The 24570-nt window shown below is 43.3% G+C and overlaps 1 protein-coding gene across 1 annotated transcript in view; it reads left to right on the top strand.

The window, feature by feature from the left end:
• The window catches only part of acap2a (ArfGAP with coiled-coil, ankyrin repeat and PH domains 2a), a 142955-nt gene extending 123256 nt beyond the window's left edge, over nucleotides 1-19699 (top strand). Inside the window, exons 20-24 of the mRNA XM_089130965.1 lie at nucleotides 3320-3406; nucleotides 16474-16691; nucleotides 16851-16960; nucleotides 17551-17661; nucleotides 17779-19699. Coding sequence (XP_088987091.1) covers nucleotides 3320-3406; nucleotides 16474-16691; nucleotides 16851-16960; nucleotides 17551-17661; nucleotides 17779-17929 — 677 coding nt within the window. The 3' untranslated portion in view covers nucleotides 17930-19699. The remainder of the gene's footprint in view (nucleotides 1-3319; nucleotides 3407-16473; nucleotides 16692-16850; nucleotides 16961-17550; nucleotides 17662-17778) is intronic.
• The last annotated feature ends 4871 nt before the right edge of the window (nucleotides 19700-24570 follow it).

The raw sequence follows: 24570 nt of genomic DNA, 5'->3' as shown, positions 1-24570 counted from the left end.
GCCTCCTCATCGTTACAGATTATGATGACGCGCGGAATTCAGATGGAGGGCAGGGAGTGAAGAGCGCAATGGACGAGATGGAGGAAAGTCCGTACTGTACTATTTTACACGATATTACAAGAGAAAGATATAAACAAAAAAAATCAAATATAATGTTAGTTGTGATCTTACGATATAAAGAGGAGCGATTTTTCAACTGAATTTAAATATTTTCCTGCCATCGAGGCGGTAGATATCAGCAACTAACCTTGTTTTACAGACATCCTTTGCCTTTACAAAGTTTGGAAATGTTACACGTTACACAAACAGTCACTTAAGTTGTATTAACTCACCTTTGATGAAGTGATCACTAACGTTACACACACGGGCATTTTCCAATTCGGCTCCTCCCGCTAGCTGTTTTTTTTGGTCAATTTCTTGCATTTTCCCCCCTTATGAACACCAACTTTTGGTACAGGATAAAAACTCCTTGTGGTAGTGGCGTGACGTCATATGAAAACAAGCTATTAGCTCTATTCTATCTATTGAAGACTCTATTTTTGTGCTGGTTGCACAAGTCTAATTTAAAGCTCTCAGAAATAAATATGGGTATATTATACATTTCATTTTCTGAGTAATCAGAGTGCCTTGAGTATTGAAGTGGTTGAGTTTTGTGTCCCTGGTGTTCTTTCATGCCGCAGGGACAAAAGAAAGCATACAGTTTAGGCGGAAATTGTGAAAAAATGTAGGTAACACTTTAGAATACTGTATCTTACTTACTGCAGAATTAATAAGGAATTATTGACGAACTAATAGGTAATTCTTCATTAACTACTTCTTCACTACTGTTAACTACTAAGGAACATGTATTAACTAATCAGTATGTGATATAATTTTATGATTGTGTTAAGTATCAGTTAGTTAATCACTAATGAATAACTAATGAATTCTGTCATACCTCCTGAAGAACTACTACTAATTATCTACTAATTAAGGTAATTAAATAACTAAGAAATAACTACTAAACAGTCATACAAAACTAACCTCAGATGAGTTTTATATTTTATATACAGTACTGTGTGTGTCTGTTTTCCTCAGCATAGAATGCTATTGAGTAAATTCATGTATTTGAGGCAACGACTGAGGGAAACTGAAAATATAGGGAACTTATTAGTAATTAATAAATAATTATCAAATAATTCTGCAGGAATTACTTAGAAGCTGGAACAGTATTCTAAAGTGAAAATATAGGGAACCCCTAAATAATTAATAAAGAATTATCAAATAATTATCCAGGAATTAGGCTACTTATAATCTGAAACAGTCTTCTAAAGTGAAAATATAAGGAACTTATTAGTAATTAATAAATAATTATTAGATACTCCTTCAGGAATTACTTAGAACCTGAAACAGTATTCTAAAGTGACAATATAGGGAACCCATTAGTAATTAATACAGAATTACCACATACTTCTGACTCAAATCAAAGTTACTGTAAAAAAAAAAAATATATATATATATATATATATATATATATATATATATATATATATATATATATACGTAATCATCTAAAACCCATTTTACAAAGGTTTAGATGATTACGTTAATATATATATATATATATATACAGTATATATATATATATAGCCTATATATATTAACGTAATCATCTGAACCTTTGTAAAATACACGACAATTACTTGTTTACATGATATCTTCCTTTATTTCAGATGAGAACATTTTTTAATACAGCAAAAATTTTATTTCGTTTTAACATGTATAATACTGCCTACATTAAAACTCATTTAACAAACATTTTAGAATAAAAAAAAAATAATACTTGACTCAATAACCTGCCCATAACAGTGCACAGCGCTGAGAACAGATTTTAACATCTGATGTAAATAGATTTAGCTAGCTATAGGGTAACTGACATTGTGTCCTTGTATGTTGCCTTGCATAAAACAAAATGATTTACAGCACAGTCATGATTTTATGGATTAAATAAAACGTACACAAATCTGTATTTCGCTAAAGAAATGCACCAAATCGGCAGCGCTGAGAACTCTCTGGAAGATGCAAATGCCCGCGCTCTTGCGTCACCAAATCACTGTTAAGTCAAGTCACCTTTATTTATATAGCGCTTTTTAAAATACAAATTGTTTCAAAGCAGCTTCACATAGATAACAGGAAAACAATGTTGTAATAGTATTGTTAAATTCAAAATTAAATGTTAAATGTCCCCAACTAAGCAAGCCAAATGCCAATGGTGACAAAGGCGAAGAGAGGCGAAAAAGGCAACAGTGGCAAGGAACCAAAACTCCATCAGGTGACAGAATGGAGAAAAAAACTTTGGGAGAACCCAGGCTCAGTTTATGTGGCTACCGTGATATTGCCGGAACTTGAATAGTGCACAAGAAGTTTAAAATGTATAAGAACTAAGCATAATAATAAGGTGTAATATATATGCTATGTTTTTGCTTATTTGCAGATCATAGCCTATAGGTAAATGTCTGCACTTATCTTTCTTATTAGTGCTGAAGAATGACAAACTGACTACTGTGCATGACTGTTAATTAGTAGTTACTTCATAGTTATTTTTCTTGAACCTTAATTAATAGATAATTAATAGTAGTTCTTCAGGAGGTATGACAGAATTCATAGCTATTGATTAACTAACTGATACTTAACACAATCATAAAATTATATTACATACTGATTAGTTAACACATCTTCCTTAGTAGTTAACAGTAGTGACTTAAGTGTTAACAAAGAATTACCTATTAGTTCTTCATTAATTCCTTATTAGTTATGCAGTAAGTAAGATACAGTATTCTAAAGTGTTACCAAAATGTATGTTATTTCTGGTTTAAAGAAGTCATGTGACCTCTGTGTTCGTCAGACAGATTCAGTACTAGACTTAAATGAAAGCCTAAAAGGTCCCCTTTCCAATGATACCAAGCTCCGTATAGAATATTGACAATATCCCTAGCATGTGCCTAAACCAGATATACACCAGATTTCAAAAACGGAATTTATTTTAGGTTGTTAGTATCATGAGCTGGAAAAAGTGATTTCGCAACCACCCCTGCACCTCTATTGTGATATTTCTAATACGAGGGCTGTTTACCTTGCCAAAAAAAAAAAAAAAATGATAGCATTTGTCCCCCGATGATACCGATCAACCCCTCTGGCTCATGGACTATAATTACATATCTGATGGTTTGTATTAAGTTTTTTATTTTCCCCACCGTAACAACACTATGGCATGCCAGGTTATATTGCTGCAATATTCTCATGGCTCATGCATGTTTTGATTGTGTTCTTGTAATGGCAGTGAGGAGTAAAGACAGCGGGATTCAGAACAGTGCAGATGGGAGCAGAGAGATGTTGGCCTCTACCCCCTCCAGCTCAAGTGAAACAGGTGAGCCAAAGCAATGCCAAAGCAAAGACGCACAAGCAAAGTTCTTCTCATCTTCTTCAACAAAACAAAAGATTCGTAAAGGTGACGAAGAAAAGGAATAGTCGAATAAACTTGTTATTTTTGTTTGTTTTTTCGCACAAAAAGTATTCTCGTCGCTTGATAAACTTATAGTTGAGCCACTGTAGTCACATGGAATATTTAAACATTTTCTTCATTGACTTTCTGGGCCGTCAAGAGCCAGTCCCGGAAGTCTATGTGGTAGTTATACAGCTCTCAAATTTAATCAAAAATATCTTCATTTGTGTTCCGAAGATGAACGAAGGTCTTACGGGGTTGGTACAGCATGGGGGTGAGTAATTAATGACTTAATTTTCATTTTTGGGTGAACTAACCCTTTAATACATGTGACTTGACTATAAAATAAAGTGCTACCTTAAACGTACAGTATGCGATTTTTGGCCACCAGGGCTATATTTTCACTTATTTAAAATAATAACAAAAGACGTACTTTGATGACGTCGGGAAAGAGCGTGGGCTCACGGGAGTTGTTGTCGCTGTCAATGACAACCAGCTCAGCTCATGGCATGACATCATCGTTTCACAAAATATACGGATATACGGCATCTCTCTGTAGGTTTAGCTTGTCGAGAAGCTTTAAATGCTACCCCAATGTTTACCTGTGTCATGCTTCTCCTGTCCCAAACCCTTCTCGGGTGATATTTTTCACCCGTACGTTTGAGCTTTACTAAGCTGGCTGTAGCAGCAGAACGTGCAGGCAAAGCGTAATCGTGGTCCATAACTATAATACAGACGAATATAAATATTTATATTACGCTCCTTCAATGAATGACCTATTTTAGAACATTTTTCATATATATAATATTAAGGGTTTACCTGAGCTTGTCTATAGTGATAGCCATAAATTAGGTGAGATATTGGACTGGACAAGGCTTACAGAAGATGATCTGCAATATTACAAGTTACTGATGTGATACTGATCTGATGTGTACTTGAGAAATATTGAGTTACCGGTCGATGCAATTATGTGTGTGGATAGCTGCTGTAAGAATGTAAGTCACAATAATGACCTATGTGTAATGTATGATAGAATTGTGAAAAGTTTAGTTGATGGATGTCAATCACTAAGAAGTAAAGTGGTGAAACATCATATTGTAAGACCAGGGTGGAATGACTATGTCCATGATGTTCATATGGAGGCAAGAGATGCGTTTAGAAGATGGGTCTTAGCTGGTAAACCTAGACATGGCCCAGTCTGTGAGCACAAGGTACGGTCCAATGCTAGGTTTAAATATGCTGTGCATTTTATAAAAAGAAATGAGCAGACTATGAGGGCAAACTCTATGGCGAGAAATTTACATACTAATAATGTTTATGAGTTCTGGAAGTAGGTGAAAGTGGTTAACAACAGCAAAATGCCACTGTCTTCTAGTATTGAGGGCATTTCTGAACCTGAAAACATTGCAGAGCTATGGAGGAGACACTATGAGAACATTTTTAACTGTGTGAAGAGTGATGTGTTTAACATAGGAGAGATACCTCACAGTGATCATGTAGTCATTAGGCCAGAGGAAGTATTTTATGCTATTAACAAACTTAAAATGAACAAAGCCTGTGGGCAAGATAGAATAGCAGCAGAACATCTGAAATACGCTAGTCAAAGTATTTCAGTTTTACTCGCTGTATGTTTTTCTGGGTTAATGATGCATGGCATACTTCCTGGATCCATGTTGTCTGTCTTGTTAGTTCCTGTAGTTAAAAATAAGACTGGTAAATTAACTAGTATTGATAACTATAGACCTATTGCACTTGCAAATACACTATCTAAGGTGCTGGAAGGGATTCTTTTGGATAGGCTTGCAGAACACATAGCTTCAACAGATAATCAGTTTGGTTTTAAGAACAAGCATGGAACTGATCTGTGTATTTATGCTCTAAAAGAAATTGTCCATAGGTACAGATCTCACAATAGCACAGTCTTCATGTGTTTCCTGGATGCGTCAAAGGCTTTTGATCGTATACCATGGGAAACTGTTTGGTAAACTACTTGAGCGTGGTGTCCCCTCTTACTTAATTAGGATACTGCAGTTTTGGTACTCTCATCAAACTATGCAAGTCATGTGGGGGGTGAGTTTGTCAACACCTTTCTATGTCTCCAATGGAGTGCGGCAGGGTGGAATTCTGTCTCCGTTGCTGTTTAATCTGTACATGGATAATCTATCTAGGGAGCTGAAGGGCTGTGGAACTGGGTGCTTGGTGGGGGATAGTCTCATCAATAATATGCTTTATGCTGATGATTTGGTGATACTGTCTCCCTCCAGTGCTGGCCTTCAGCAACTTCTTGGAATATGTTCTCAATACGGTCTAATGTTTGATATAAAATTTAACTTAATGAAGAGTGTGGTACTGATCGCCAGAACCAGGGAGGATATGAAATGTGTCTATCCTTCTTTTTTATTGGCTGGTGAACCCCTAGAGGTTGTAAAGAAAGTGAAATACCTGGGCCATGTGAAGAGATGACCTCTGTGATGATGATGATGTGCAGCGTCAGTGTGGAAAACTGTGTGGGCAGGCTAACATGCTGGCATGCAAATTCCACATGTGCACTCCTGATGTTAAAATCTCACTCTTCATAACCTATTGCACTTCACTGTATACAGCCCACCTGTGGTGTAATTTTAGTGAGTCAAAAATGAAAAAACTTAACGTGGCTTATAATGATGCGCTGAGGATTGTGCTTAAAATTCCTAGGGGGAGTAGTGCCAGTGTAACCGGTGGCTCGCGACACCAGTTATACTTGTCTGCGTTGTGTAGATAAAGAAGACACTGGACCACAGGCGGCGATTTCACTGGTTTACTCTGATAGACAAATGAAACGTAATCAGCCTCTTAGTGAGAAGCGCCCTCTCTAGCTCTCTCACTGCATCACCAGTGCAAAGCGGAGAGAATCACAATAGTCAAGTCAAGTCAAGTCACATTTATTTATATAGCGCTTTTCACAATACAGATTGTATCAAAGCAGCTTCACAGTGATAACATGAAAGTAGCACAACACAGATCAACAACATTGCTAAACACTAAATAACCCCAACTGAGCAAGCTCAAAGCAAGCCAAAAGCAAGGCGACAGTGGCAAGGAACCAAACTCCATCAGATTGGATGGAAAAAAAACCTTGGGAGAACCCAGGCTCAGTCGGGGGCCAGTTCTCCTCTGGCTTACATTCATATTGTTTAAATATAAATATTAAATATAAATATAAATAAATATAAATAAATATTAAATATAAATACAATAAAATGCATAAACATATAACAGAAGACATACCTGATAGACAAATGAAACATAATCAGCCTCTTAGTGAGAAGCGCCCTCTCTAGCTCTATAAAACAAATATGACGTACACTTGTCACACGTGTTTTAATTTCACATTTAGGCCCAGATGTTAAAACATCACTTAATCGGGACAAAATTTACAAAAATAGCCACACAGATAAATAAAATAATATTGCACAAAGGAATTAGAATGAAAATTTAGACATACAGTAAAAGCAACACCTAATATATAGATTAAAGATGATTATCAGGAGCCCAAAATAACCTCACCTCTCACTGCATTACCAGTGCAAAGAGGAAGAGGAGGAGACAGAACAGGAAATTATATTGACTCATGACATCACATCAATTAAAGGAAAAGACACTCAACTTCACTTAGGCAGTAATATCAGGTATATGTCAACAAACAATTTTGTGGAAATTCTAATAAACTATAAATACATTTAACAGTACACTTTATGTACCTGTTACACTCACCCCCCAGAATTTACACAAAATCCTGAAAAAGTAGAACAAGAGAATACACTGGTCACTTGAATTACATGGTCTACCGTAAAGACTCCATCTTAAAAGTTACCCAACCAAGGGATACAAAAAATGGCGAAAGTTGGCCAAACTTCCACACATCTTGCAGGCATAAGCAAAGTGCCCATTACACCTTGATAAATTCAGACCAATTATACAAACAGGATTAATAAACACAGGGAAAAAAAAAAACATTTTCAGGCAATTATACACATAATTACCAGAGTCTGTGCAATACCATACATAGACTTACACATGAATAACAGAAGATACAGAATCTATCCCAAGTAAGGTTTCGAGTTGAACCATAGACTCAATTAACCTACGAACAGGTTTAATTACCCTACCAAGCCTGGTAGTGTAACGGTCATCAGGGTGATTGTCAACCATAGGATCATGTGAACTACTAGGAACAGGAACAGTAGAAAAAGAAGCACTAGCTACAGTGTCATGGTCAACAGGTAAGTCATTATGTGCTTCAGAAACAGACTGAGAAGAATGGGACGAAACCCAAGAAGCAGTACGATCATCATCAGAAACAGCTATGTGAGACAAATCATCAGTGACAGGTAATGTTGATTCAGCCACATCACAAACAGATTGAGATGAAGTGGAACAAGGACCACCAGTAGCACTGTCATCAACAGAAATGTCAGTTGAAGGCAAAGGGAGGAAGTTAACTGGCAACAATAGATTCCGATGTACCACTTTCTCATGACCAGATCTGTCACGGATCTTGTAAATTTGCAGGGAAGGTTCTGAGGCAACAACGGAATACATGGTGGGTTCCCATTTATCGGCAAGCTTCCGTTTACCCCTACAGCCTTTGTTGGCAACAAGAACATGATCACCGACTGACAGAGGCAATCCTTTGACTCTCTTATTGTACTGATCAGACTGGTGTTTTTGTTCTGCAGTAGAGTTCTTTTGAGCCAGCGCCATAGCAGACTGTAGATCACCAACAAGGGATTGAACATAGTCACTGTAATCACAGATTGACTCATCACGAAGCACACTTTGAAACATAAGGTCAACAGGTAATCTCGGCACCCTCCCGAACATAAAAAGGGGCAAACCAAGTTGTCTCATGGGCAGTGCAGTTATACATGAATGTCATTGTTTGAACCAACTGTGGCCACCTTTGCTTAGATCTGGGTGGAAGCGACCTCAGCATGTTACCTAACGTTCTGTTGAACCTTTCAGTTCCACCATTCCCCATTGGATGGTACGGGGAAGTCCGTGACTTGTCAACACCAGCAACATCAAGAAGCTCTGCTATCAGCTCACTCTCAAAATTTGCTCCCTGGTCTGAATGGATACGCTGGGGAAATCCATATATACAGAAGAAGCCATCCCAAAGTTTCTTAGCGACACTTTTAGCACATTGATTCCGGCATGGAAAAGCATGAGCTAGCTTGGTGAAATGATCTGTAATTACTAAGACATCCACAGATTTATTGTGCTTATCTTCAGCTGACCAGAAATCAATACAGACAAGCTCCAATGGGGCAGTGGTCTTGATGCTCTCCAAAGGCGCTCTTGCTGCTGGCTCAGGAGTTTTACTCAGGACACAACGGGTACAAGTCTTAACGTAATCACGCACATCACGTTCCATCTCAGGCCAATAGAACCTCTGGCGTGCTAGAGACAGGGTACGTGGCTGACCTTGGTGACCGGCCAAATCATGAACACCAGAGAGTGCTTGCTGTTTCAGGGAACCAGGCAGGACGAACTGAAACTTCTTGTGCTTAGTGAGCGGATCTTTGACAGCTCTATACAGAATTCCATGAAGCAAAAACAGTTTTTCCCACTGCCTCAAAATCCTTAAAACCCGCAAATCCTCATTCGCACGCTCACACCTGTTAGGTCTTCGCTTCCTGCTGACATAGAAAGCCACCCTCGAAACAACTGCGTCATTGTTCTGCTGACACTGCAATTCAGACAATGAAAAGGCATGGTTTACGTCTTGACAGTCAGGAATCAAAGAAGTCAAGTGATCAGCCAGGGATGTTGCTCTGGATACAGCTCCTGAATCCCAATCCTCACAAGAAGACAAGACAGACGACACATCCTCAGTAGTCATAGAGAAGTTAATCTCAGAGCTCAGATTGAGTGCACTATCAACCGTCTGAGAGTGGCACGTGAGACGGAAGGTCTTTTGGACAGAATCATCTTCCACACTGTGTACAGACTTCAACAGTTCAGAGTAAGGCTCAGACAAAAGTCGCTGACTCACTGGGTTGACAAACGGGTCACGACTGAGCGCATCCGCCACAACATTCAATCTTCCAGGAACGTACTTGATCTTAAAGTTGTACGGGGCAAGTTTTGAAACCCAGCGCTGCTCACAAGCGTCCAATTTTGGTTTTGTCAAGATGTACGTGAGCGGATTATTATCCGTCCACGCGGTAAACTCGTGGCCTTTGAGCCAGTGGCTGAACTTGTCACACACTGCCCACTTCAGAGCTAAGAATTCTAATCTGTGTGCCGGGTAATTGGCTTGGCTACGGCTCAAAGACTTGCTGGCGAAGGCTATAGGACGTGCTTTGTCCTCACCACTGGGAACTTGAGAAAGCACTGCACCTAGGCCGTCCAATGATGCATCAGTGCAGAGAATAAAGGGACGCTCAAAGTCGGGGTGTGCCAAGACTACGCTCTCAACAAGGGCTCTCTTTAACTCCTCAAAGGCGACATCACAAGCTGGAGTCCAGTCCTGGGGAGACAACTCTCGGTAAGTACCAGATCTTTTACGACTACCTGTGCCTTTCATCAAACGTTTTTGACCGGCTGTCAAATCGAACAATGGCTTCGCGACACGCGTACAGCCAGGAATGAAGCTCTGGTAATAGAGAACCATGCCCAGAAACGATCTTAATTTCTTCGGTGAAGGTGTGACACCATCTTCTTTCATCAGGTCATTCTTCTGAAAGGCTGAAATGACTGCAACTTTGCCCTCATCTACAGACACTCCAGACCCGCTGATCACATGGCCTAGAAACTTGATGGAGCGCCTGAGAAAGTGGCACTTCTTTGGAGCCAACTTCAAATTACTAGCTCTCATCCGTGAAAACACCACTTCCAAACGTTTCAAGGCTTCTTGCTCAGAACCGGCGAACACCAGCAAATCATCGAGATAGCAAAGGAGGCTGGAAAAGTTGAGATCTCCAAATACGCTGAGCATCATGTGCATGAAAGATGCCGGACTGTTACACAGGCCCTGGGGAAGACGGTTGTATTCGTACAAGCCCATCGGTGTTGTGAATGCCGTGTAGTGACGATCAGATACATGGAGCGGAACGTTGTAAAAACCCGAAGTCAAATCAACTGAGCTGAAGAGAAGATTGCCACCAAGAGCAGAAAGACAATCCGCCTGATGGGGCAAAGGGTGAGCATCCTTGATTGTCTTTGCATTAAGCCAGCGAAAGTCCGTACAGACTCTGAGAGACCCATCCTTCTTCCATGCCATTACCAAAGGAGACGCATACTCGTTGACTGATTTGCTAATGATGCCCTTCTCTTCCATTTCAGACAGTACCTCTCTCAACTTTTGGTAGTGAGCGGGAGGGGTTCGGCGATAAGGCAGGCGAAACGGACGCTCGTCACTCAGATGAATTCGGTGTACAAAGTCTCTCACCTTTCCACAATCGAGTCTGTCTTTGGAGAAAACATCATTATAGGACACGATAAGACTTGCCAACTCCTCCTTCCATGACTTGGATACCTCACATCCTTCAATATCTATGTCCTCCAAACCATACTCATGCAGTAACCGCACAGGGTCAACAGGTGGAATAGACTTGTTGAAAGTAGCATCAGAAACTTGAGGTCTGCAGACATCTTGAGAAAACGTAACATCCTCCACCGCCAGACAAGGAGACACATCAGCTAGCTTAGTGTTGCGTCTAAGAGTTATTGGAGAGGGATTTAAGATCTTCATCGGCACCCATCGATCACCCCACATAGGAGTCACTAGACGTCCTACAAGCACATGTTGAGGCGCTGAGCGAGACGTAGTGGGCTCGACGATGACAGAGCTTCCTGGGGAGACATTAGTGTTAGCTGGTAGTTTTCCCCAGACAAGATGCTCACATCTGGGAAGTAAAGTAACTGCCTGACAAAGCCTAACTGTGCCGAGCTTAGCAGGCTGTTGAGGACCAGACCAACGAGAAACACAACTCAAAAGCTCAAGAAACTCTTCACACTCAGGGTTGCTATTTTGGCAGGAAATCAGATCCCAGTACTTCTTCTCGGCTTTCATCTTCTTAAGCACACATTTGATGACGTTACTGCCGATAATGAACTCATCCCTCTGTCCGGCAACTACCAAGGTTGGTACAATGAACTTGAACCCGTAGACTTCGATTTCCAGGTCATACGCGCACTTAGGCTGAGTAGTAAGGCCACCACAGCCCACCATGACCACGTTACCAGGAATCATTGAGGGTTGAGGGAGAACTCCGTCAGCACACAACTTCGATTCACCTTCCGTGCTCAGGTTACAAGCCATACTCCCAGAATCAAGCAAACCGTGCAGTACTGACTGGCTACGGACAGTTACAGGAGCATAAAAGAGTTCACTGGCTCCATCAATTTTCTGAGATCCCACATACAGCACTGTTTTGTCGGGTGGCAACAATTTGCAACTATTTACAAAAATCTCTTGTGGGTCTGACTCATCTTTTAGGGGAAATATGCTACTGCCCATGCTATCCCCCTCTGCACATGGGCTACTTAGTTTAACTGGGTGGCAGGAGAAGGAAGCTCAAGGCCCGTCGTCTTAGGACAATTGCTCTTAAAGTGTCCAGGTTTAAAGCAGTTACGACAAAGCCTCTGGCGCATACAATAAGTATGTGTAGTGTGCTCTTTAGATCGACATACTCTACATGCTGGGCTCAAACTGGGCTTGGGGTCTGAGGTTCTGCCAGGACAGTTTGGGTTGGACGAGGACAGTGAGGCAGTGCAGAGAGATAAAACTTTATCCATCATGCCAACCAACTGTTGCATACTACCATCAGGAGTAAAAGGAGCAGCGTTGGGGTTCAGCTGACCAGTTAAACTTGACATCTGGCTTGAGGAGAGTTCAGGCTGTTTGAAAGGGCTGGGTACAGGATCGTCACAGACAGTCACAGTGTTCTGATGGCAAGCTGACACAGGCAATGAGCGTGCAGGTCTGGCAAAAGCTCTCTTCAGGTTCCTGTAATGACTATCCAGTCGCTCTTGAACTTCAGCAGCACTCCACTGTTCAGCAGGCTTGAACTGAAAAGACAAAGCAAGACCAGGATCTGGACAGTGTGAGATAAACATCATAACAGCTTCAGTAACAGGATCCTCAACAGACTTGTTGCGCCTACGCAAGCACTCATCAGCCACATCAATCGCCTTGTTCAGTCTGATCCAGTAGTCCATTGGGCTCTCGTCTGCCCTGGGTAGAGTGTTATAAAAATCAGCCATAGGCATGTTTGAATACATCAACTCACTGAAATTTCGCTTCAGTATGTCAAACACTGTGGTGGGGAGCACTGCAGCAGTCGGTCCTGGGAAGCTGCGTAAGGACACTTTCACTACATCCCTCGCTTTTCCAGCTAACCTGCTCAGGATTAGATCAGAGGCAGTTTCCTCAGTGCATTTCTTTCTGTTCATATAACTGTACATCATGTCTTCCCATTCATGCACAGTAAATGAATCACTCTGGTCACCTCTAAATAATGGTGGGGGTTTAACATCGTGTTGGACAATGATGTTCAAATTAGAAGCATCAACACAATCGCTTGAGTGCTGGACATTTGACTTGGGCTGCACTGGGCTGGGATGTTGTGTTAAATTCAGACTGGCTGAAATACTCTCACCAATTTTCTGTGCCAAATCAGAAATAATACCTCCTAGAGACTCAGGGGTAATGATGTGATCAACATTTGGGCGTGAAAAAGGAGTAGAGCAAGCAGCTGGGCTTCCTGAAGAACCAATAGCTGAATCAGATGCATGCCCACGGTCAATTTCTGAATTAAAGAGTGCCCTCCCCCTTCCAAAACATTGAGGTGAAACTCCAGACATATTGTCAGGACGGTTAAGTACAGCCCCAATACCCCTGCCTACTGGGAACGTGACAGTAGCACAAATAACAGTCCAGTACAGCGTTGCACTGCGAAAAACGAAACAAAGTTCCTCATGTGATGATCACAAAAACATCCCGTCATTTAAGTCCGTGCAGCAGTGCAAAAATTTTTTTTTCAAAAATCAACACTTCAAAGCGCATCTACGGCGCAAGTCATTAATAGAAACCAAAACAGTTTTTCATCATACCTCATAAAAAGCAAGCGTTCAATACGTGATATGAGCAGCAGAGACGAGCGCTGAAAGCGAGATGAAACGAGCTGCGGCCTCCGCAATCAGCGAGACACTCCTCCAGTAATTCACCACAGCACACCGCCATCTGATGAAGCAGCAACTCCGGCGATCAGCAATCAACCGATCTTGCGAAATCCGAAGGTTCACAGCACCACGTGTAACCGGTGGCTCGCGACACCAGTTATACTTGTCTGCGTTGTGTAGATAAAGAAGACACTGGACCACAGGCGGCGATTTCACTGGTTTACTCTGATAGACAAATGAAACGTAATCAGCCTCTTAGTGAGAAGGGCCCTCTCTAGCTCTCTCACTGCATCACCAGTGCAAAGAGGAGAGAATCACAATAAAATGCATAAACATATAACAGAAGACATACCTGATAGACAAATGAAACATAATCAGCCTCTTAGTGAGAAGCGCCCTCTCTAGCTCTATAAAACAAATATGATGTACACTTGTCACACGTGTTCTCATTTTACATTTAGGCCCAGATGTTAAAACATCACTTAATCGGGACAAAATTTACGAAAATAGCCACACAGATAAATAAAATAATATTGCACAAAGGAATTAGAATGAAAATTTAGACATAAAAGCAACACATAATATGTAGATTAAAGATGATTATCAGGAGCCCAAAATAACCTCACCTCTCACTGCATCACCAGTGCAAAGAGGAAGAGGAGGAGACAGAACAGGAAATTATATTGACTCATGACATCACATCAATTAAAGGAAAAGACACTCAACTTCACTTAGGCAGTAATATCAGGTATATGTCAACAAACAATTTTGTGGAAATTCTAATAAACTATAAATACATTTAACAGTACACTTTATGTACCTGTTACACCAGTGAAATGTTTGTGGCTAACAATGTGCCCACTTTTAAGGCTGTTTTAAGAAAGCGTATGTATTGTTTCATGTGCAGACTGACAGGGTCTAAGAATATGATCATTGTGTCTATAACTGATGTTTCTAAGAGTGACACAAGGTATACATCTTGCTTTTGGAAACATTGGACTCGAAGCCTGTACGTGTTTTATAAATGATGCCTCTTCAATTTTATTGTTTTTATCTGTTTGTATTGTTATTTATTTATTTAAATATCTGTACTGTGTTGTCTCTATGGACCTTTGTGTCTGGAATAAAGTTGATTGATTGATTGATTGATTGATTGATTGATTGATTGATTGATTGATTGATTGATTGATTGATTGATTGATTGATTGATTGATATAGGGCGCACCGGATTATAAAGCACATAAGATACTGCAGTCAAACGTTTGACTGGGTTTGCGTTATGCATCCACTATGGGCTAAAGGGAATGTAGCGAGTGCGCGGAGCCGGAGGTGAGGCGTTTATTTACTAAGCATGAGCGCGCTGAAGCGGGCACGTACATTCGCAGCCTGACTCATATGAGTATTCAATGTTCGCGGCTCGCTAACAGCAACAGTTGGCTGTTTTGAATGAGACGAACCGGCTACTGTGAACGGGGAGCGCTTTATACGCGAGCAGCACCGGGGACAGTGTCTGTTAAGAGTGAGCGCTCGTGAGCGGGCACGTGATTTACACACATAAAAATACGTACTACTTTTTTTTCTTCGTCATTTTCTTTGCTTTATTGGCGGTAGTCTAGTGTTCCCCTTTGTGTTTGGCGGTTTCGCCTGGTTCCGCAAGGAAGTTAGAGAAAATAGAGGAGTCAAAGGTTATATGACGCCATAGACGGGCGACGAAACGGAAATAAAGCCTGCGTCCCAATTCGCATACTATCCGTCCTAAATAGTATTCGAAAATAGAATTAGTATGTCCCAAATCGTAGTATGTTGAAATGAGTGTTTCACAGATAGCCGGATGGTCTACTTTTTCCGGTCAGAATCCGAAGTGTAGATCGATGCACACTCTAACGGCTGATATTGCCCACAAACCATTGCGCGTTGGACGAGGATTCGGTTAGAACTACAAACACGAGTAAAATGTGTTAAAAAAACCACAGACACGTAGTCGATACGGAGGACGCGCGAGTGCCCGCGGTTGTGTAGAGAGGTTTAGATAAAGTGCTTTGAGTGTTTAATTATCAGTATCTAACCTGACGAAAATTAATTTATTCAATATTGTCCACATTATATTGCATTTGCAGCAGCATTGTGAACTTTTGTAAAGACACGTTTAGCCATTACGTTTTAAATGCATCATTATATTCAAATTGCAAACACATGAGGAGAGCATGAAAGACCCGCAACTGGCAGATGAACGTGCTCTCCAAAACGGTAGGAAATAAAATTAGATAGAATGGAGGATTTTAACTGTGACAAGATGATTGACAGGGCAGTTTACGGTGACAGGATGCACGCAGCACGCGACAGAGCTGTCCGTTAAAGATGACGTGATAGTATGTCCCAAAGCTTGCCTACTCTTTTGCTACACACTCAAAAGTATGTACTTTTTCCTCACAAAAAGAGTACATACTTTTAGGGCGTAGTATAAGTAAGCGAATTGGGACGCAGCAAAAGAAACGTCTCGTGTCTTCGAATTAAACTATAAATTTCTCCGTATTTGAAAGTTGGTGGAAACTGTCGGAATAATGTAAGTACACATCTAATAGAAATATATAACATAGATACGTTTTTTTTTTTTTTTGCTATTTTTAAAGCAGAAAAAATACATATTGTGGCTTTAAAAAATCCTATATCCTCTATTTATAAAATTATATGTATGTAGACAAAAATCTATAAACTAATGTGACTACAAAAAGTCAATTCTTCTTTCTGTCATTTCAACATTTCCGGAGTCAATGCTTTTTAAAATACAGGTACCATTAATATTTTGTGTTTCTGTTTTTTAGAGCTCCAAGAGTCTGAGTCACCCATGTCCATGAATCAGGCAGACCGTCCTACTGCGTTGTCTGAGCTGACTGATTCCTCTGCTGGTAGTCTACTGTACTGGGCATCCTGTGCCTGCAGCCTTACAGACATGGTTCAGGCACTGGCTCATGGAGCTGATGTCAACTGGGTCAATGGGGAAGACAGCAATCGTACTCCACTAATACAAGCCGTACAAGGGGTTGGTAATTGGGGACAAATGACAATACATAAAGATAATTTAGAGTCTAGACTAAAGGGATCTGTAGGCATGCATCCAGTAGTTCGGTTAGAGTACTGTTAAACACTTGAATGAACTTAAACTTCTACTGAATATGTCTTTATATATTTGTGTGTCCAGGGTTCTATGATCACATGTGAGTTCCTACTTCAAAATGCTGCCAGTGTGGACCAGCAGGACACTCGTGGCAGAGGACCACTGCATCATGCCACCATACTGGGTCATACTGGGTAGTTATCTATAGCTATCTATCTATAACTTTTTAAAAGCTAAAAAAAAACATAATTATGATGCAAAATAGATAATGCAGTAAACTTGTGGACCATTTTCACACTCTTTTATTTAAAAAGTTAAATGACAAATATATACTTTACTGTTCAAACTTTGCAAATTTTGCAGTTTACTGCTTTCTAAAATAACTTTACTTGTGTCCTTCTTGAGACAAAACCAAGGCACTGCCATATGTCAGTGCAAGTTGCTTTCAGTTAAAACAGCTCAAACATGCATTTTAGTCTGGGACTAGCCTTAAGCCTTGTCTGTGATACCGGACACTAGAGTAATGGCTGGATTGCATTTGAGACTGCAGTGACAGCACATGGATACTGAAATGAGTCCCAGTAACATCACATTTTTTTACATTTTTAATGTGGATCTTGAAGTAGTGGTACTTTTTACATCTCTAATATAAATAAATAGATAAAAAAACAAAACTACTGTACAAATAAAAAACTATATGATCAATTAATTGAATCTATTGACTGCCCTAATTTTATCTTATTAAAATAACTTACAGTCTTTTCCTGTGTTGATGTGGTGTCAGTCAAGTATGTCTGTTCCTAAAACGAGGGGCCAAACAAAACACTGTGGATGCTGATAACAGAAGTCCGCTGTCCATTGCAGTGGAGGCCGCCAATGCAGATATTGTCACTCTGTACGTCTCACACCATAAACTGCTTTTTGCTTCTTTATCAAAGAATAAAAATAAATAAAATCAAATGTGTGATGGATCCTAACTTCAAATATTGTTTTTCTATCCTTCGACTCTAAGGTTACGTTTGGCCAAGATGAACGAGGAGATGAAAGAGTCTGAGGGAGCTCTTGGCCAGTCAGGTCAATACCCTCACCCTCAGAGTCACACCGAGCAACAGTATAAAAAATGCATTCAAGAATTTATAACTTTACAATTACAGGAGTCATAAACTTTCGCTCTTTAGATCTTCTGCAGACCACTGAACACTGGTTGCCACAGCTGATGTGGATAGGAATGTTACTATTGTAGACTGTACAAGCATCTTTTATTTTTCATCTTTTAGTCTTTGTAGCATCCAAGCCATATTTATTTATATTAAAATGTAGTAATGTATTACGTCGCGTCTCCAAGTCACCACGTTCAGCCAATCACAGATTGGCGTGTGTAAACACGTGCTATAGACAACGTAACATGCCCGTGCATCAACATGGCCTTGAGTTCCATTCAGAATGGAACCACTGAAATAAGTTCATATACACTCACTGGCCACTTTTTTAGGTACATCTTTCTAGTACCGGTTTATACCCCCTTTTGACTTGCCTTTTTGAACTGCCTTAATTCTTTGTGACATAAATTCAACAAGGTGCTGGAACAATTCTTTAGGATCCGTATTGTCATGATAGCGTCACACAGTTGCTGTAGATTTGTCAGCTCCACATCCATGATGCGAATCTCCCTTTCTACCACATCCCAAAGCTGCTTTATCAGATTGAGATCTGGAGACTGTGGAGGCCATTTGAGTTTAGTGAACTCATTGTCATGCTCAAGTAACCAGTTTTAGATAATTTAAGCTTTGTGGTCCATGGTTTCAAGTTGTTTAGGCCAAATTTGTACCCTAACATCTGAATGTCACAGCAGAAATTGAGACTCAGGCAACGTTTTTCCAATCCTCTATTGTCTAGTTTTGGTGAGCCTGTGTGAATTGTATCCTCATGTTCATGTTCTCAGCTGACAGGAATGACAGCGGTGTGTTTCTTCTGCTGCTGTTGCCTATCTCCTTCAAGCTTCAACGAGTTGTGCGTTCAGACATGCTCTTCCGCAGACCTCAGTTGTAGCAAGTGGTTATTTGAGTTACTGTTACCTTTCTGTCAGCTCAAATCAGTCTGGCCATTCACCTCTGATCTCATCAAGGCATTTTCACCCACAGAACTGCCTCTCACTGGATTTTTTATCCTTTTCTGCCCATTCTCTGTAAACCCTAAACAGGTTGTGTGTGAAAATCCCAGTAGATCAGCAGTTTCTGAAATACTCAGACCAGCCCGTCTGGCACCTACTACCTAAGTTCAAAGTCACTTTTCTTCCTCATTCTGATGCTCAGTTTGAACTTCAGCAAATCATATTGATCATGTCTACATGCCTAAATGAATTGAGTTTCTGCCATGTGATTGGCTGATTAGATATTTGTGTTAATGTGCAGTTCAACAGATGTACCTATGTGAGGCCAGTGAGTGAGGGCAGATTAAAACATTGAAGAATACCTTGTAAAAATCAAGCTATTGAAGGAAAAAATCAAGCTATTGTCTTTATATATGTTTATTTGAATATGATTTTGGTTCAGAACATAACAGTAGCTGTGAAGCATATATGAACATTAAAGCTAAAACAGTGTGCATGTAAACATGGTAATTTATTCACTGTACACATTGGTTGAGTGCACTTTCATTTAGTTTATATACCTGTCATTTCTGTTCTGTTCCGAGTGTCTCCACTTGTATTATTATTCAATGGATTGGATTTAATATGAAATTACAATGTGTCTCATGTCTTGTGAATGCTGGTTTAAAAACTACCTCGTGCTAATACAAAATATGTTTTTTAAGATTTCAAGGAAAGACACTTTTATCACAATTTCAGAAAATTCTGATTTATGTGCAAGGTCTTTAAAGATAAGTTCTGCCAGCATCTGCTACTATCTGAAATTAAACTAACCAGCATCAAATCCCAGTTGTTTTTCATGTGTTGTCAAAATAATAATAATAATAATTGCATCTTTAATATTTATGGGCTCAGTCAGGAACTGATGCTTACCATCAGTTGTAGTTTTGTTATGGTGCATGTGCTTGAAAGATTATACATATCCATAGTTCCCTTTCGTAGTCACTCCGAGTTACGTCAGGAGTGACGGAGAATGGGGGTTTCGCCTAGAAAGCCAATCCTCTTCGAGTATTAAAAAACGAGCCAATGGCAAAGAAATGCCATGGATCTGCGGAATTTGCATAGCGTATCTCCGCCTCACCCCGTGAGTATAAAAGGAGGAAGCTGACGCCACCGCAGTATGTTTTCGCTTCGGAGCCAAGAGAACTTCTTCACTCCACAAGCCACACAATCTGAGTTTACTATTGTGACTCTTCGAGACGAGCAAACTCTCTGGTGTTGGTTTGACGGCGGTACCCAGCGAGTTTCACATTGCCTGCGATCTGAGCAGTGGTCTGCCAGTGTGTGTGTCTCTCCCTGGTCGCTTCAACATCCGCAGAGTTTTCTCCTCTCACTGAAAGAGTGTGCACGCGGCACGTCTTTTTAAAGACGCGTCTTTTTAAAGACGATTTGCCCGTATATTTCTGAGTGCGGTATTCTGAAAGAGTCAGCTGATGGGCGCGAGCGCTGTTTGACGTGTTTGGGCTTTGATCACGCTCAGACAGCGCTCGTGGGTGTGTCACGTTCTCTCAGTGGGGACGTGATCATCGCAATGTATACGGTTGAGACTCCGTGAGCTCAATAGAGTGAGAGTCCCCTCATCCACTACCCAAACTATTTTCTCCACGTGAGATAATACTTCGGCTAGTGGCCAGGGTGACCAAAAGACGTCAGGTCTGGAACTAAACCGACGAAAATTCCTCGGTCCACACCCCGTCTTTCACGTTGCACGTCACGTCTTTCCACGTGGTCCAGAGTGAGTGGGCGGGGCCCGTCCGCGGGCCCGCTTTCTCATTCGGTCCCCCAGCTGATGAAATCATGTTTATCGCCGCATCACAAGGTGAGCTGGAGTCCTCTGGAGATAGCTCGTCTGTGCTGCTGTCCTCGGATGTGCTAGCATAGTGAGTTTGATTCAGGGTTCACAGCTATGCTTTCCCGGGCTGCCACGAGTGTCGGGTTTGTGTGGAAAATTCTGCCATGTCCCGAGCACTTAAGGCTGATGATTGTTTTTTGGGGGTGGCGAACCCAAATCCTTTCTTCCCGGATGTGCATGAAGAGGCTGTGAGATCGTGGAAGTCTCCTTTGACTTTTCACGATCACTCAGCGGCCTCTTCCGCCTTCCCTGCCCTCGTAGAGGCAGCAGTCTAGGGTACACTGGGGTTCCCCCCTATGGAGTGTTCTGTGGCAACACTTATGTGTCCCCACAGCGCCTCCACCTGGCGTGGCAACCCTAAGCACCCCTCCAATGCCTGTAGGTTCTTGTCTACTCCGGTGGCGGGGACCTGTAGAGCTGCGGGGCAGACTGCCACCTCACTGTATGTTATTGGCATCCTTATGGGTGTTCAGTGACATGCACGAGGGTAGGGCTGATTCAGGGCCGGGCCGTGCCGTGGAGGTGGTCGCAGGGAGGCGCCCCTGCCCGTACCAGCCCTGCAGCCCCGCTGTACGCCAGGCTATGCGCCGCTCCCGTTACGGGCAGCTCAGATATGGCTTGCAGTTCTTTCAGGGAGTGGTTGCAGGCCCACTCCTTCCCCCGGTGGAGGGCTGGGGGAGAATCTTTTCTCCAAAGAGCTGCATTCCATCTCTGAACACCCCCGTGCCTCGCCACTCTCATCCTCCTCTGTCTCTGAGGGCGCGGATGACAGTGCGTGCCGTCTCCGGACCACACCACTCTCATCCCCCTCTATCGCCAGACCCCTGACAGAGCAGACCCCTGCGGGAACGCTAGTCCTTCCCTGGTCTCCTCTGTCAGGGTGCGGAGCGTGACGCACACGCGCAGGGTCGCTATGCCACCCTCGCCTGTGCCAATCTCTCTGCCCCGCTGCCCCTCCAAAACTGATCCAATGGAATCATCCGAGCCACAGGCGTCCGCCTGTGGCTCGGATGATTCCATTGGATCAGTTTTGGGGGCTTGGTTGGAGCTCCCCAATCTGGCCTGTTGGGTCGCCCGAACTATCAGGCTCGGCTATGCGATTCAGTTCGCACGGTCTCCTCCCCGCTTCAGGGGAGTCCGCTTTACGGTGGTCTGTGGCAATGCCCCGATCATGAGAGCGGAGGTTGCCACCCTGCTGGCGAAGGGTGCAGTCGAGGCCGTCCCTCCAACCGAGATGAAGTCAGGGTTTTACAGCCCCTACTTTATTGTCCCCAAGAAAACCGCTGGGTTACGATCGATTCTGGACTTGCGCGTTTTGAACCGCACCCTTCACCGGCTGCCGTTCAAGATGCTCACGGCCAAACGCATTTTCAAATGTGTGTGGCCCCAGGATTGGTTTGCAGCGATAGACCTGAAGGATGCCTACTTTCATGTCTCCATTTTACCTCGACACAGACCGTTTCTTCAGTTTACTTTCGAGGGGCAGGCATATCAGTACGCCATTCGGGTTGGCTCTGTCTCCTCGCGTCTTTACGAAGATTGTCGAGGAAGCCCTTGTTCCCCTTCGCGAACAAGGGGTTCGCGTCCTGAACTATCTTGACGAATGACTGATCCTAGCACTCTCTCGAGATCAGGTCTGCGAACTCAGAGACCTTGTGCTCCGGCACCTAGCCCGTCTGGGCCTTCGGGTCAACTGGGAGAAGAGCAAACTTTGCCCCGTGCAGAGGATCTCTTTTCTCGGTATGGAGATAGATTCGGTCGCCATGTCCGCGCAGCTTACGAGCGAGCGCGCACACTCACTGCTGACTTGTCTTCGACAGTTCGAGGGCAAGAGTGCGGTTCCACTGAAACTTTTTCAGAGGCTCCTGGGGCATATGGCATCCGCAGCCGCGGCAACGCCACTAGGATTTCTTCATATGAGACCGTTTCAGCTGTGGCTTCGCGATCGAGTCCCGAGGTGGGCATGGCATCACGGTACGCTCAGAGTTCCAGTGACTCCGACCTGCCATCAGACCTTCACCCCGTGAAGGAACCTCAGCTTTCTACGGGCCGGTGTTCCCCTAGAACGAGTTTCCAGGCATGTTGTTGTCTCCACAGATGCCTCTGCCACGGGTTGGGGCGCCATGTGCAATGGGCATGCAGCCGCAGGCTCCTGGTCAGGCCCCCAGCGCCTCATGCATGTCAATTGCCTCGAGTTGCTGGCAGTACGCCTTGCCCTGCACCGCTTCCGTGCGTTGCTCAAGGGTCAACACGTACTAGTCCGTTCAGACAATACCGCGACTGTAGCGTACATCAACCACCAGGGGGGTCTACGCTCTCGCCGTATGTCGCAACTCGCACGCCACCTCATCTTATGGAGTCAGAAGCACCTGAGGTCCCTTCATGCTATCCACATTCCAGGAGTTCGGAACTGTGCAGCCGGCGAGCTGTCACGGCTCCGTCCAATCTCTGGCGAATGGCGACTCCATCCCCAGTCGGTCCAGCTGATATGGGATCAGTTCGGGGACGCACAGATAGATCTGTTTGCCTCCCACGACTCATCCCATTGCGCCCTGTATTACTCTCTGACCGAGGGCACGCTCGGCGCAGACGCACTGGCGCACAGCTGGCCGCGGGGCCCACGCAAATATGCGTTTCCCCCAGTGAGCCTTCTTGCACGTACCCTGTGCAAGATCTAGGAGGACGAGGAGCAGGTCATTTTGGTCGCCCCATACTGGCCCACCAAGACCTGGTTCTCCGAACTGATACTCCTCGCGACAGCACCTCCTTGGCCAATTCCTCTGAGGAAGGACCTCCTTTCTCAGGGACAGGGCACCCTGTGGCACCCTCGACCCGATCTTGAAGACTACATGTGTGGCTCCTGGACGGGTCGAGGCAGGGTTAAGTACCCTACCACCTGCGGTGGCGGCTACTATCACTTCCGCTAGAGCGTCGTCCACGAGACACGTCTATGTGCTGAAGTGGAACCTCTTTGTCAATTGGCGTTCTTCTCGCCGAGAAGACCCCCGGAGATGCTCGATCAGTGTCGTACTTTCCTTCCTGCAAGATGGGTTGAGCGAAGGCTGTCTCCCTCCACCCTGAAGGTGTATGTGGCTGCCATTGCCGCATATCACGAAGCAGTTGAAGGTAAGTCTCTGGGGAAGCACGACCTGATCATCAGGTTCCTGAGAGGAGCGAGGAGACTGAATCCTCCACGCCCTCCTCTCTTACCCTCTTGGGACCTCTCAGTGGTTTTAAGCGCCCTCCAGAGGCCTCCCTTTGAGCCTCTGCAATCAGTCGAGATTAAGTTCCTGTCGCTTAAGACAGCGCTCCTGGTTGCACTGGCCTCCATCAAGAGGGTAGGGGACCTGCACGCATTTTCCGTTGACGAAGCATGCCTGGAATTCGGGCCGGGCTACTCTCATGTGATCCTGAGACCCCGGCCTGGATATATGGCCAAGGTTCCTACCACTCCCTTCCGGGACCAGGTAGTGATCCTGCAAGCGCTGCCCCTGGAGGAGGCAGGCCCAGCCTTGGCACTGCTCTGTCCAGTACACGCCCTCCGTGCTTACGTAGACAGAACGCGGTGTTTCAGGACCTCAGACCAGCTCTTTGTCTGTTCTGGTGGGAGCCAGAAGGGAAGGACTCTCTCAAAGCAAAGGTTGTCTCACTGGTTAGTGGTCACCATTGCTTTGGATTACCAGCAGCAAGGTCGACCGTGCCCCCTTGGTGTGACAGCCCACTCCACCCGGAGTGTGGCTTCCTCTTGGGCTCTAGCGCATGGTGCCTCCCTAGCAGACATCTGCAGAGCTGCAGGCTGGGCG

This window comes from Pimephales promelas, chromosome 5 (genome assembly GCF_988280905.1).
Source record: "Pimephales promelas chromosome 5, fPimPro1.hap1.1, whole genome shotgun sequence".
NCBI classification, from domain to species: domain Eukaryota; kingdom Metazoa; phylum Chordata; class Actinopteri; order Cypriniformes; family Leuciscidae; genus Pimephales; species Pimephales promelas.
The sequence above is the reverse complement of the archived record's forward strand: the minus strand, read 5'-3'. Positions and strand labels throughout refer to the sequence as shown.